Genomic DNA, 15,285 nt, shown 5'->3' with positions numbered 1-15,285 from the left:
TGTTTTATAGTCTCTCATTTCCCATTTGAAAGCTGCCAAGATCCTCTAGCCCAGTATGATAACCTGGAACCTGAACCTCAGCCTTCAATTCTGTTTCGGCTGGTACCTGTCTCCCCTTTATTTCCAACTTTCCAACACTAACATCCCTTTACCTGGCTGGACAAAAAGCACCTGAGGGTTTGTTCCTTCAGCTTAGGCTTCAGCTTCTTCTTTTGGACTCAGAGTACCAGGAGGCCTTATCGTTCAAAACTAAAGTGGGCTTCCCTGTTGTGACCATTTTTTTACATCAGTAATATGGCCTGGCCTGGCTCTCAGGCTTGATCTTCCCTCTTCAATTGCTGCCCACAATACAGCTGTGACACTTCTTTTAATTGCCATTTTGAGCACTGTAATTATATACATTATAAACATGTATTATTTAATTATAACTATGAGGTAATTCACTGTGTGGTTTGTGGAATCAGCTGTATTACTAACAGTCATTCTATATTTTGACAAAGTTCTGAATGACTGGGTCATTCAGCAAATGGCATCTTTCTAAAATATATTAACATATTTTCCTGTCTTAGTAAATATGGGCATATTCTGCCAAATGTCATCAGTTGTTGACAGTGAAAAAAAGGTGAAATATTACAGGGAGCAGCTGGTTCCACAGGAGGATGATTTATGCACATATGCTAACTTATGTGGTCGCAATAAGCATTCCCATACCACTAGGGCTCAAATCACTGAGAATCACATGATGTGGTCTTGGTCGATGACCGAATGAGAGGACAGTGGCTGTGATGTCAAGATGAGGTTCATTATAAAATGTCAAGAGGATTATTGTAAAAGAATGTTTTCAAGACAACTTGATGTGGAACATTCCTATAATCTCTAATCAAAGATTGAGAACTGAGAAGGACCTTAGGGATGACACATTCTAACCCCCCTTTTTTTACTTTTTTAATGGATGAGAAAATAAACATCCCAGGGAAGTGACTGGCCCAAGGTAGGATGTAGCCAAGCCAGGCTCTGTGCCCAGGTGTTTTGACTTGAGAGTCTCTGTTCTTTCCAATGACCCTCGATCCTATGGATCTATAAGTAAATTTCCCACGTTTAAAACCTTAGTGTTATTTTGGAGCCTTGCCTTTCCTTCATCTCTCCCATCTAATTGATTACCAAGTCTCCCGGATTATAATGCCAATTATAGCTCACCTCTTTAAGGTCACAGGACTACTCCCAGGGCAAGTCCTCATTCACTCCTATCAGGGACTTTTTTGCTTTTGAAACTTTGCTAGAACGTCCTCAAATGGCATACCCTAGGTGCTTAACGGTATTTAATTGAACTGAATTGTTATTATAAGTGCTTTATTCCATTTCCCTCCCTTCTTTCAGTAGAATAAGCAGTTTGTACCAAATAACCTAAATACTCAGCATTTCACAATTTTTGGTTTCTGCCAAAGCCACGAAGGTTCTCAAAGCAGCTTTGTCTTCCTGCTTTTTTTTTTCTTTCTTAAACTTTTTAGGTTCTGAATAGGATGGAAAATGGCAAAAGTTTTAAGTTATATATTGGTTTCTTGACATTAATGTCTGGAGGACATACATCGCACAGAAGACAAGGTTCTTACCTTTGATACCCTGATTGGCAGGAGAAATTGGTTTGGTAGTTTCTACTACATAATCCAAAATGCTTTGTGTTATTTCACCACTTCCCTGAAGTTTAGTTTCCAGTAAAACTTTCTTTCTTTTTTTCTTTTGTCCTTCAATGGGAACTTCAAGCAACAAAATCTTATAAAAATATAAAGAAAAGTATGGAAAAGAAAAAAAAAAGCTTATTAACATCACAGAAGTCCACACAGAACCCAGGTAATATTGATCTAATGGGTTTTAGGTAACTAAACTCAGAACAACTTCCACTAACAACCTATTTCAATGCTTCACCTGATATGGAAATGATCCTTGATTTTTAAAGGCTTTCCCAGTAAAGAGAGACCTCTGGCAAGTGCTATAATGATCACCATTTCAAATATGGACTCAAGAATGTTACTGAGAAATAATCTAGCTAAGTTTAGAAAGATACATCAAAAGCTGGCTGCCAAGTAATCGAATTATTTTTTACCCTAGCAAAACATAAAGATTATGTAAGAAGACATACAGGAGTTACGAATTGCTCTGCTAGAGGAAGTACTCAATCACAGATCTCCGAAATGTTATGTTACCTGGAAATAAATCATATAAATTAAATAATAGAGAGGAAAGTTGGAGTGAAGTCTAGGATGCAACTTTCTAATGAGATTTTGAAATCCATTTCAAAGAAAGATGACATTTCTGTTGTAATGAAGTTTGCCCTCCTTACCAGTCCACATAAGTATATTTCATTCAAAAATTGTACAAAAATAATGTAGCTATTGAGGTTCAGAGGCACCCAAAATGTTGGGGTGCAAAGTCATCTAGAAAGAAATCACTCAGGCTGTCTCCAAATCAAGTAAAGGCATTTATAACAGATAACACAACACACCAAGGAGGCTCTTTCACCCCTTAAGGGAGACCCCAGCTTAAGGGGAGGGGTGGCAACCCCCTAAGGGAATCAGCCTCCCTTGCCCCAAGTGAGATGGCTGCTTACGGGGGACCAGATTGAGGGAGCTGCCAAGTAGCCAGGAGAGGTTGGGGATTCTTGTAGAGGAAAACCTGCAATGGGCAGAGAGATGAGGTAGCCAGGGACAGAAAGATGGACGGGAAGGTGAGGTAATCTCGGACATGCAGGCAAGGAGTGGGGTGGTGCACAGTTTTGTGAATATCTAGGCTGACATTATTCCATTATTCAGCTCATTTGCCCAGGGTGGAGGAGGCCCAGTTACTGGGGTATTTCCTTGACCAGCCTACAAGAATCTCAGAGTCTCCTAAAGTGGCTTTAAGTGATACTTGAGATAATGGGCTTCTCACTCCCACCCCACTTGAATCTCATCAATTGTTAAGATTAAAAATTACTTTAAACAAACAGCAAAACAGAATTATAACTGGTAACAAGGGTATTGAAAATAGCACATTTTAAATGTCAGTCTCTTACTTCATATGACTTAGCTCGATATTCCCGAGAATTGAGACTGGCAGTATTCTTTGGACGAATGACAGCAACATATGCATCTTCTATATTTTCTGGATTTCCCATAGCTTTGTTAAAAACAAACAAACAAACAAAAAATCCCCATAAAAATCAAAACCCACAACTTCTGAGAGATTGAAATAAACAGGAAACCACAAAGTTGATAATAAGGTAAAATAAAATACCTAACACATTTTCCAAGCATTGATTCTTATTAATATTCATATCTTCTTTATTTTTTCAACAATTTTTGCATTTTATTTTATAAAACTCACAGAATCAGAATACATAGTATGTAAGAGGCTTGAACAGGCAACATAATTCATTATGCTAAATACTAAACTAAGATTATGCTTCTATTATTCAATAAATTAAGATTAAGGTTAAATTGCCTTCTTCGTGGTTTAGTTTCCTCATGTGTAAGGTATACATGAACATATTAATGGAAGTTCTTACAGGTTCTTTGGAATTTACTTAGATTAAATTTCTGGATAAACTGACATTAGTGAGTTAATTGTATTTTCTGCCTTTTTTTAAAACCAAAGAGATGAATTATGCATTTGAAAATAGTAAACTATATAGCTGGTATTAGCATTAGCTAGCTAGTTTTAATATGGTAATTCTTATCCTGGAATATTTAAAATAAAAAAAATAATGACATGGACAACTGTCTAGAACACAGCTGAGAACAAGGTAGCAAAAAAGACCCCAATGGGCAAAACAGATGTCACTAAATCCATATGGCAAATCTAATGTACTTTGTTTATGGGTAAGATGCACGAAGCTTCTTTATACTTATTTTAAATGCAATTTTAAGTTAAAATATAAACTAGCAGCAAGAGAATGTAAGCTAAAAGCAAATACAAGCTCTTTGAAGAAAAGGATTGTTGTCTTTGGCTTTGCATTCTCAACAAAGCATAGTGGTTTGCTTATAGTAACAGCTGAATAGACATTTGTTAAATTTAACTAAATTGGTTTCTTAGGCAATGAAGAAAAAAAACTAGTGGAAAGGGAGTACAGTGAGCATGGTTGACAGCTGCTAAAAAAAAAGGCACAGTGGAAATGTCGGAGTATGGGCCCTGGGAAACCCCCTTCCCCCCAACTTTCTCACATGGCTCTGGCAACCCTATCAACCATCCTCCTTTGTGACTTTGAACCTGCCTCAATCTCCAATTCTCTGTAACCTGTCCAGCTCTCACTGTCTGGCCCCACCCTAGATCATCACTCCTTAATTCCATCTAGACCTTTTCTGAGTGGCCCAGGTCCCTAGCATTTGCCTGGGGCACCTGGCCCTTCCAGGCCATTCTCTGTTACCTCCCAGTCATCCAAGTTATTGGCCACTTCTTGACCACTGCATATAAGTGTCCGTCTTGCTCCTAATTAAATCGCTCAGACTCAGTCCCGTCTGCTTTTCAATACAAGTGTCACAATAGCACCCATCCGACCAGTATTCTAATAAACCTTGGCTTGGGTCAAATTCATTCCAGGCAGGACCTGTGTCACTTGTCCTTGAATTTTGGGGTCCCAGCACCCCTAGACCTCAATGGAAATATGTTTAATATGATTGTGCATGTCTAACCTATATCAGATTGCTTGCCGTCTTGGAGAAGATTTCCACTCAAAATGGTTTATGGAAAAAAGTTTTGCTTCTCTCTTCTTTCCCATTTACATGACAGAAAATCTCTTAAAATAATTATTATGCTTCCAGGCATTACTAATACAAATACAAAACCTGTTGATTTTTTAAAAAATGCCAAATGAGTGAAGACAGTCACAACTACTACCACAGAAACTGTTTACTTCTAGAAGACTTTTAATACAGTAAAAGATGAGAAATTTACATTAATTTGTCATTACTGACCAGGAACATTACTTTAGAACACTTCCCAAACTGCATTCCATATGATGCGCCACGAGAAAACTTCAATGTTTGTGATTCACCCTCTAAAATATCAATTTTTGGAAATACCATGTGCAACAATTTTTGAATATAAAAATGGTTTTAATTTCTGCTATTTTATCCCTAAATTTCACTTGCTTCTCTTTACCTGAGAAGCAGCCGTAACTCTGAGCTTCTAGACCAATATCAAATTTCACGCTTCAAAAGGTTTCATGGCACAGGTTTTGGAAATGCTGCTTTCAAACTTTTGACTACATTTTAGACTATTATTTCTCTTCATTGGAAACCCACAATAATGTAGTTCATATGGTAATTCATCTAACTACAAAGGAACTTCATCAGACCTAAATTTTACCTTATAGCATCCAGGCTTTACTTGTTCTTAACGGGAGGTAGCAGGTATAGTTCTTTCTGGGACTCTCAATCCAGTATCTAGTGGCATTAAATTAACTTTAAAATACAGAGGAAAAAAACAACACAATTAAAAAAAAAGATTTTCTTATAATTTATTTTTTTCATAATTAAGCTTATTTAATGATTTAGGGACATTTTGAACAGAGGGATTTTTTGAGAAAAAGATGAAGGATAACAATAGCACATTTATATAGTGCTTTAAGGTCTACTGGTTGCTTTACAAATATTATCTCCCGGGCAAGTTACTTAACTCTGATTGCCACCCTCCCTCCCAAAAAAATTTTAAAAAAAACAAACCAAACCAAACCAAGTTTCAGCTGAGATATTGGGGCAGCTGGGTGGTGTAGCAGGTAGAGCTTCAGCCTTGGAGTCAGGAGGACCTGACTTCAAATGTGGCCTCAGACACTTGACACTTACTAGCTGTGGGACCTTGGGCAAGTCACTTAACCCATACTGCCTCACCAAAAAGCAAAAAAAAAAATCTCATTTGATCCTCACAATAACTCTGAGGTGCTAGTATTACCCCCTTTTGCAGATAAGGAAACTGAGGCAGATAGAGGTGAAGTGAGTTTTCCAAGCTCACATATTTATTAAGTGTCTAATAAGGGATCTGAACACAGGTCTTCCTGATTCCAGGTCAAGCACTCTATCCCCTGTGCCACCTATGTGCCTAATATAGCGAAGCATGTCTCAAAGTAGACAAAAAAGGAGGCACATTTTGCTTTCCTAATATTCAATCTTGTAATTATTTTCAACTTGGACAGCCAATTACTTGAAATCTATGGAGCTTACCAGGCTATCACCTTAAAAGGGTACAAGGGGCTCTGCAGGCAGACATTATGCTATATAAATTCTCTGCATGATATAGTAACAACAAATGATAAGTGTTATTTAGGTATAGATACTGCAATTATCACAGTATTTGAGGCACTCTGACATTCCCTATTAAGGTCCTACTGAAGGTCCTTTGAAAAGGTCCTGTTAAGGTATACACAAAAAGGACGATTAGTGCATTTTTCCTGTTTTAGAAAAATAAGGCAAATACAAGATTCTACCACTGGGAATTTGTTTCACAGAATTAGGGGAAAGGGCTGGGTTTTGGAAGGGGCCTCTCTGGTCAGTCGGCATTGGTTCTTGACTAAGAATCCACTCTATATTCCTAAGTAGTTTTGCCTCCTCTGCTTGATGATTAACAGACCAACATGCCACGTGGTCACTCCATATCTAAACAGTTTGATTTCCTTCTATAGAGCAGTTTTCTCTCTTTCTCCCTTCTCTTCTACCCAAGGGCCTTCAAATACTTCAAGACAGCTGTCCCATTCCTCTTAAATTTCTTCTTTAGGTTTACAAGCTCCTGTTCCTTCTAGAGAGTGGTGCCCAGGAAAGAGAACAATAATACCGATGTGTTCTCACCAGGGCAATGGGATGATCCCTTCCCTGATTCTAGATACTAAGTACTGTATTAATGCAGCCTAAGAGCACATCAGTTTGTTTAGCTGCCATGTCATTGAGTCATAGTGAGCTTATAAGTACATTAAAGATCCCAGATCTTTTCCATATAAACTTATCCGGTCAAAGACATGCCATACTTATGCAGTTGATTTTCTTGCTTCAACTGTCAAATCCACTCGTGTATGTTCATTCTTGTTAAATTTTAATGGAATTAGATTTGGGCCATTGTCTTGGCCTGTGGAGATTTTTTTCAACATTGTCATCCAATAATAAATAATAGCAGTAATAGCATCTACCTCCTAGTGTTTTGTTAGGATTAAAGAAGATAATATATGTAAAGTGGTTTAAATATAAGTGTTAGCTCTTACTATTAAAATCCAATATATGAGCCTTCCCATCTAGCTTTATTTCTTCTGTAAATTTGTTAATTTTAGAAAGTAACTGGCAAAAATGTTGAACAAACATCTTTTATTTGCTGCATGATATGGTAGAGTATTCACTTGATTTGGAGCCAGGGAACCTGTGTTCAATCCCACGTGACACTTAACTACCTCTATCATGGTTAAGTGAGTCAGTGACCCCAGACAAGGCCGGAGTACAGTCTCCTTGACAGCTCTAGCTTGGTGACCTTAAGGCTCTCCACTTCCGCTGAAGACCTGAAGCCAAGCGAAAAGGAACCACAATAATTTCTGGTAAGTACTTTCCATCAGGTCCAATGTATACTCTGATTAGCAGCATCAGCAACTGTCTAGAAACAACCTGAGATGTCTTAGGTTTCCAAACACAATTCAAAGCAATTGTAAAATAAGGAAGCTGGACTAGAAAGCCTCAGGTCTTTTTCAGCAGTAGATCTGTGATTCTATCGGCAAGGAAAATGCATATTGATTTGTAAAAAAGTTTCTATTCCTATTATCTCCAAATTGGTTTAAGAAAGCATGTATAGAGTTAGGGGCTCTGCTCCACAGATGAACTACAGTCTAGTCACAAACATGATTAAAAAAAGATAAATATATGAAGCCTGTAATACATGCAATTTTAATCGTTCCCAACTTTCCAAAATTTTTTAAAATGAAACATCTTCAAGAGGTTACAAAATAAGTACTAACATAATTACCTGGGACAGAGAAAAGGAAATGGGATGATTAAGTTGAGATAGAAATAAGGGGAAAGAGAACAGGAGGTACTGATAACTGAAAATGAAAAAAAAAAGTTCTAGTTAAGACTGAAATTTGTTTGGTAAGAGATCTTGAGAGTGTATACTGAGGCTGGCTAGGAAATGAGCAAGCTAAGGTTGTGGTTTGTAATAGTTAGCTTTTGATGACTGAGTAAATTTCATATCAGGATGACTAGATGAGGTGTTCGGAATGAAAATGGGGGAAAAACCCCACTTATTTACTCTATTTTCACTTGGTCTTTTTTTCTTACACACTAGGGATTCTTTCCTTGATTAGAATGGAATGTGCCTGATTGGGGAGAGGGTCTGAAATCAGACAAGTAGAATCAATGCTCAAGAGTTGAGGTGTGACTCTTCAGACTAATCTTTATCATTATCAAAACATTTGAATGAAGACACTTCAATGGTGCAAATATCCCAGAGACATTTAACTTAACAAGAGTCTAAAACAGAACCCTTTATCTTTCTTCCTAGAGCCTCTGGTATTCCAAACTTCCCTATTTTTGTTGAAAGTAATCAATATCCTTTCAATCTCCCCAGCTCTAATGTGGGCATTGTTCTCAACTGCTCACTTCTTTTTTTCTGGCTGTCTACCAACTCTCTCCCATCACACACACACACACAACACACACACACACACACACACAACACACACACACACACACACTCTCTCTCTTTCTCTCTCTCTCTCTCTCTCACTCTCGTGCGAGCACTCTCACCACCTTAGTTCAGGCCCTAATCTGGTCTACCAGCCTTAAATCTTTTACAACACCATTCCATCCTATGCACTGCTTGTTAAAGTAATTTTCCTTAAACACATATCTGACCATACGACTCCCTTTTAATCGAGTCCAGTGGCCTGAGATAAAATATATAAACTCTTCTATTTAGCTTTGAAAGCATTTTACAAGCTGGCCCAAAACTGTCCAACATTACTCTTCCTCTTGTACTCAGCAATCCCACCAAAATAGCCTTCTCTCTGTTCTTCACAGACTTTCTATCTTCTGTCTTCATGCCTTTGCAATGGCCTTCTCCCATGACTGGAATTCACTCCTTTACCCCTATCTCAGAGTCAGTCACTTAATATTTTTTAAGCACCTCCTACGTGCCAGATACTGTGCTAAGTGCTGGTGATACAAAAAAAGGGCAGTCCAGGCTTCCTAGGAGCTCTCAGTCTAATGGGGATGACAGCATGAAAAAACTATGTATACACAAGATGTATACAGGATAAACTGGTAAAAATCAATTGACAGAAGGCACTAGAACTAGAAAGCCACAGGAAAGGCTTCTTGTAGATGGCAGGATTCTTAGCTTCTTCTTAAAACAAGCTAGGGAACCCAGGAGGCACAGAAGAGCATTCCATGCATGGGGGACAGCCAGCGAAAATGCCCAGATCAGGAGATGAAATGTTTTGTTCTAGGAATGGGGCAGAGGCCAGGTCTCTGGATTGAAGAGTATTTGTGTCCGGTTAGAGGTGGGGGTGGGGGAAGGTGTTAATTAGGTGAAAGAAGACTGGAAAGATGGCAGAAAGGCAGGTTACAAAGAGCTTTGAATGCCAGAGGATTTTATATTTGATCCTGGAGATGAAAGGGAGGCACTAGAGTTTATCGAACTGTGTGCATATATGTCTGTGGGAGTGCTGACAGGGTCAGATGTGCACTTTTTAGGAAGCTCACTTTGACAGATGAATGGAGGGTGGCTTGTTGTGGGGAAGAAACTTGGGGCAGGCAGACCAACCAACAGGCTACTCCAATAGTCCAAGTGTTAGGAGATGAGGTACTGCCACAAGGGTGATGGTGGTACCAGCAGGGGATGTGGGGGTGGTATTTGAGAGACATCACAAAGGTAAAGTCAGAAGGCTTTGGCAAAGAGAGTGAGGAGTAGAAGATAACATCTAGGTTTCAAGCCTTGATGACAGGAGGAGGGTGGTGCCCTGAACAGTAATAGGGAAGTCTAAAAGGGAGGAGAGTTGAGGGGAGGGGAGATGAGTTCAGTTTTGAACACATTGAGCTTCAGATCTAAAAGTCTAAAGGTCATCCAATTTGAGATGTTCAATAAACAGATGGGGCTGTGAAACCAGAGGTCAGCAGAGGGTATAGGGCTGGATAAGATTTGGAATCATCAACACAGAGTTGGTCTTTGAATCAAAGGGAGCTGATGAGATCACCAAGTGAAAACGTATATTGAGGGCCCAGGGCAGAACCCTGTCTGACACCCAAGGTTAGCAAGTGAGGATCTGGATGAAAAGCCAGCAAAGGAGACTAAGAGGGAAGAGTCGGATAGGTAGGAAAAAAATCAGAAGAGTAGTGTCAATGAAAACCTAGAGCAGGGGTGAGGAACCTGTGGCCCACTAGGTCCTCAAGTGCAGCCCTTTGACTCAATCCAAACTTCCCCACCCCTGCCCCAACCAATAATTCCTGTACTCTCAAGCAATCTTGTATCTAACTACTTAAAACAATTTTTTCTTTGAATTGGAGTTCCTAATATACAGTTCCATTCATCTTTAAATGTGTTGTAAATTCCATGTTTATGCACAGCCACTGCAATAGAATATTCCAATAGCAACAGAAAGTATTAGTTCACTTGGAGAATAAGGAGAAATCAATAGTACCCCCCCCTTGTCACCCCTGGTATCCCCATCAGACACCTGAGCTCAGTGTGTCATCTCTGGTGTGTTTAAAGGTAACAGACCAATTTCTCCACCACTAGGTCTACCTCTTTAAACCAAATAGGTTTGGAGGCAGGGGAAAAGACTAATTTTTCAGCCTCTTAGGTACAGAGGGATTTGGGAGATAGTTTTAGCCTTTTGGAAAAAATATAAGCCTGTTGAGAACAGCCATAATGTATCTCCTAGATACTTTATAATTTCAGCACTTAACAAAGAACACTGCATATAAGTATATTTGTATCTGTGCATTTGTATTTATCGATGTTTATGTTGCAGATTTTAAAATATGTACTTGTCTACTATAGAATGTAGTCTTTTGGAAAGTGGTGGTAATTCAATTCTTTGGACTTGCATACCTTAGTGACTCTCATGTGGAAGGCACTTAAAAAACACTTGTTGATTAACAGGTCATACTCCACTTACCCTAGGCAAAGAATTCGATCTGCCTACCTTTCCCTCAATCCTGCTAGTTACTAACACTAGGTAAAGACTAATAAGGAGGCCATGACTTCTCTCCTGGGCTCTAGTTCCACGTCTCCAGCTGCCTACAAAACACCTCTACTTCTATGTCTTATGGGGATTGAAAAATCAACTTCTAAATTGAGATAATTATGTTTTCTCCTAAATCTATTCCTCTTCTTACTTCATTACATATCAATGACACTTCTATTCATCTTGATTTCTCTACATTCCAAACTTTTTGACTATTTCCTCCCTCACTTTCAATATTCAGTATCGAGTTTGATTTTAACTTTACAATATCTGTCACCTTCACTTCCTCTCTCTTTTCATGGCCATCTGCTTATACAATTGTTATTCTAATATCTTCTCATTTCTATACTCAACCCCTCCTCAAACCATTCTTCAGAGTAACTTATCTTCCTAAAGCAGAAATCTAGTCACATCACTCTCTTGCTCAAAACCCTTCAGTAACTCCCCCTTGCCTAATGAGCAAAGTCCAAATTCCTTTGTCTGCCTTCGAAGGTCGCCCCCCCCAATCCTGCTCTGCTTTCCCTCTCCAACCCTATTTTTCTAGTCCCTTCCATACGCTCTGTACGCCAGCCATACTTTGTTGTTGTTCAGTCTTGTCTGCCTCTCGTCAGCCTCGTGGATCACAGCACACCAACAATGACCAGGGGTTTTTCTTGGCAAAGACACTGGACTGGTTTGCCACTTCCTTTCCTACTAGATCAATGCAAACAAAGGTTAAGTGACCTGTCCGAGGTCTGAGGCCTTCCTTACTCTTCAAGGCCCAACACAATCCACTGAGCCACCTAGCTGCCTCCCATCCCATGCTTTAACTTTGCTACTTTTACTTCCACTGTTCCCTCAGACTAGAATGCCCTCTTCTCCCTCCATTTGTTATATTCCTTCTATCTATTCTTAAAAGCTAATTCAAGTAGCACCACCTCCAGAAAAACCTTAGCTGACTTTTCCTTCTTCTCCATCCTAGACTTCACAAAACACTTTGTATCTTTTAGGTCCTTATCAAAAATACATTTTGTACAGTAGCTGTCTGGTTAGGATTCACACACCCTTAAGTAGACTGTTATCTCTAAGTGGGAATCATTGTGTTTTCTCTAAATTTTCCATTTCCCTCAGCACAGTGATTTGTACCAGGTGCAGTAAATACTTAAAAAAACTGAATAACTTATTCAGGATGAAACTTTCGCGAATTTTGGAAAAGTAAGCCCTCCCCTCCCCATCCCCACTGGATGAACAAAAACATTAGAATGTGGGGACAGTAAGATCGTGAAGGGAAAGGGATTTGGTCATCTCAAACCACGGAGATGAATGAATATGCTTGCCAAAATGTTAGTACACGAGCATTTATTAGGCATCTACTTTGTGTGTGAGGCACTTCGAATACAAAATGGGGGAGAGGGGGACAGGACATCAGTCCCAGCTCTTCAGGAGTTCACAGTTTAATGAGAGAGATCCCATGTAAATAAACAAGTACTAGCAAGAAGGAGACGGGACAAGTTGTTGGGGAAATACGAAGGATTCGGCCTAAGGTTGAGAGGGTCCTGCCTGAAAGACTCGCGGTGCTGGGGAGGGGACCAGGGGGGTTTTCAACGCTAGCCATACGCAAGGAGGGGAATCAGCTCCGAAAGAATCCCAAATACCCAAAGAGACAACTGCAAGGAAGGAGATGAGATGACCGGCGGTCAAACCGAGCAAAACTAAACGGCCGGGATCCTTTTCTCCCCTCGTAGGAGAAAACGGGGACCTACCGATCGATCGATCGATCGATCACCCGCCAAAGAAGGGCCTCTCCACGGGGGGGAAGGCCCCACCCAGCCCGGCGACTGCTCCCCCTCCCCTCCCAGTGCTCCCCCCATCTTGGAGTCTGGGGTCTTCCTTCCATTCCCCCAGCCCGAGATCTGCTCCCCCTTCCCTCTTAGTGCTCTCCCCTGCCATCCTGGAGTCTGAGGTCTGCTCCCTACCCTCTCCTAGGAGCCTTCCCTCCATCCCCCAGCCCGGGTCTGCTCCCCTGGTCCCTTCCAGCGTTCCCCCCCATCCCGGAGTCTGGGGTCAGCTTCTTAACCCCTCCTTAGGGGTCTTCCCTCCACCCCCAACCCGAGGTCTGCTCCCCTCCCCTCTTAGCGCTCCCCTCTGCCATCCCGGAGTCCGGGGTCTCCTCCCTACCCTTTCCTAGGGGTTTCTCGCTCCCCCCCCCACCCCGCCCCAGCCTGGGTCTGCTCCCCTTCCCCTTCCTCCCCTCGCCCGGCCCCCGAGGGAGGAGCGCAGGCCGCGCGCGGTTCTTACCCGAGCCGAGCGGGCTGGGCCGGACAGGGCAGGGCCGGGCCGGCAGGGGAGGGAAGGTGGCAGTCGCCGCCTCCGCATCCCCGCCCTCGCCCACGGCGACCACGACGGCTCAGCACGACTTCCGGGGACAGGAAGCCGGACCGCCCGCGCCCCGAGCAGTCGCCGCCTCAGCCCCGCCCAGCCCCGCGCCGCAGTCCTCGGCCGGTGCCTCGGGCTGCCGGCTGGACCCGCCCATGCCCGGGCTCGACGCCCCGCCCCGAGCCTCCGGGAGCCCGAGGGAACCGCTTCCGGGTTCGCGCCCCCGACAGCCCCGGCGGGGTCGGCGGCGGAGCTTCAGTTTCCGGGTTGCCGGCCCGAGGCGCTGTTCTATCCGCCGCCGCTGCCAGGGGCCTCCGTCGCCAGCGTCGCCGCTGCTGCCGGCGGAGCCTGCCTGCGGAGCGCGGCTGGTCAGTGTGCGTGGCCTCGGCGGAAGCGAAGCGCGAGAGCCGGGCGGCTGGCCGGGAGGCGGAAGCTCGACGATGAGGCGGACTTGAGCGCGAGGCGGCGGCAGGAGCCCCCGCCCCGCCCTCCCCCAGCCCCCCGAGAGGCGGAGCGGCGGCCCAGAGGCATGGGGGGCGCCGGCCCTTCCTGAGGCCCGGAGCCGCGCCCCGAGCCCCCCTCCTCACCCCGTGACCCAGTCCGGGACGAGGAGCGGGGGAGGGGAGGAGGTCCGGCCCCGGAGCCCCCGTCCCGAGGAGGCGGGACGAGCCCGCGGAGCGGAGCCCACCGGGAGCCCCGGGCCCTGCCCAGCCAGCCTCGGTGAGTCCCGTCACTGCCGCGCCGGCGCCGTCCGCTTCCCTCGGGCGGGACCCCCACTCTGCTCCCTTCGGGCGAATCCCGAGCCTTTCCGCCCCCAAAAGATCTGGGCGTCTTCTCCTTGGGGTGCCGACCCCCGACCTCCCGACGGGGGCGCCCCGCAGACCCCGGAGGCGGGGCCGGTAGTGTTCGCATCCCTCCCGGGCGGGAGAGTGGGCTCTCCTCCCGGGGCTGCCTTGGGGCAGGGTACACACGGAGGGTCCCGCCAAACAAAAGATGGGGGGCGGGGGGAGAATGCTGGGCTAGCCCCCGGCCCTCGGGGTGCGGAGCCCGCTGCGGTGGGACGAGCAGCTCCCGGGGTGAGGCGGTGGACGGAGCTCCTGCTGTAGGGAGCCGCCGGTCCGGGCCTTCGGAGGAGCCCTGCCTCGGACCCTGTGAATGCCTTCCGTTACTTCGTAGCTTTAGTCGCGTCTCTGAGAGATGGACGGGAAGACAAAAGCTGCATTTTGGTGCGCCCTTTAGTCCGGGACGTGTGCGGGGCTAGCCAGAGGTACTGTCCGTGAATTCATTCGCATTTAGTTATTTTAGATTGTGAACTTCAAAATGTGACAGTCTTCGTTTGGGAAGATTTTGCTGGTGCAAGTTGTTTTGTAGACTTCCAGATGTCGTGTCTGATTTAATATTCTCAGAGTTACAATTTTTGATTTTCCAAGCGGAAACTCAGTTTTTTTTATTTTTTAGTGAACTTAAAGTCAGCCGTCTGATGCATCCCCTTCTTTCCCAGCAGATGACACATCTTGCCTTTATGCCTTTGACCTTCCTAATCTTGTTAGGAAATCTGTTTAGGGATTGTAGACCGATCTGATACAACAGTTGAGGAGTTTTGGTTCAAATTTCATTCATGTTTATAAGATTTGCTTTTTCACATGAGCTAATGTGTGTAAAATGCTTTGGAAACTTTAAAACCCTGTAGCTTTATAACCTGTCAGGGTTTATTTTTAAACTGTCACTACAGAACTTTATAGAAA

General features: G+C 43.5%; 2 protein-coding genes across 7 annotated transcripts in view; one reads left to right on the top strand and one right to left on the bottom strand.

Moving 5' to 3' along the window:
* Window positions 1–13,573, bottom strand: part of KRIT1 (KRIT1 ankyrin repeat containing) — a 38,381-nt gene extending 24,808 nt beyond the window's left edge. For 2 of the 3 annotated variants that reach the window (XM_020987425.2, XM_020987427.2), the window contains exons 1-4: window positions 13,463–13,573; window positions 5,341–5,435; window positions 3,050–3,153; window positions 1,611–1,770 (exon numbers count right to left, since the gene is read on the bottom strand). In XM_020987425.2, the coding sequence (XP_020843084.1) occupies window positions 1,611–1,770; window positions 3,050–3,151 (262 nt within the window). In that variant the 5' untranslated portion in view covers window positions 3,152–3,153; window positions 5,341–5,435; window positions 13,463–13,573. Of the gene's footprint in view, window positions 1–1,610; window positions 1,771–3,049; window positions 3,154–5,340; window positions 5,436–11,761; window positions 11,876–13,462 lie in introns of all 3 variants that reach the window. The other variant, XM_020987426.2, reaches the window with a different exon arrangement.
* A 521-nt stretch (window positions 13,574–14,094) lies between these two features.
* The window catches only part of ANKIB1 (ankyrin repeat and IBR domain containing 1), a 141,854-nt gene continuing 140,663 nt past the window's right edge, over window positions 14,095–15,285 (top strand). For 3 of the 4 annotated variants that reach the window (XM_020987423.2, XM_020987420.2, XM_078151787.1), the window contains exon 1: window positions 14,095–14,260. The gene's annotated coding sequence lies outside the window, so the exon portion shown is untranslated. Of the gene's footprint in view, window positions 14,261–14,726; window positions 14,808–15,285 lie in introns of those variants that run through there. The other variant, XM_020987422.2, reaches the window with a different exon arrangement.

Source organism: Phascolarctos cinereus, unplaced genomic scaffold, assembly GCF_003287225.1.
Source record: "Phascolarctos cinereus isolate Bilbo 61053 unplaced genomic scaffold, phaCin_HiC Scaffold_1;HRSCAF=81, whole genome shotgun sequence".
NCBI classification, from domain to species: domain Eukaryota; kingdom Metazoa; phylum Chordata; class Mammalia; order Diprotodontia; family Phascolarctidae; genus Phascolarctos; species Phascolarctos cinereus.
This window is presented reverse-complemented; position numbering and strand designations above follow the sequence as displayed.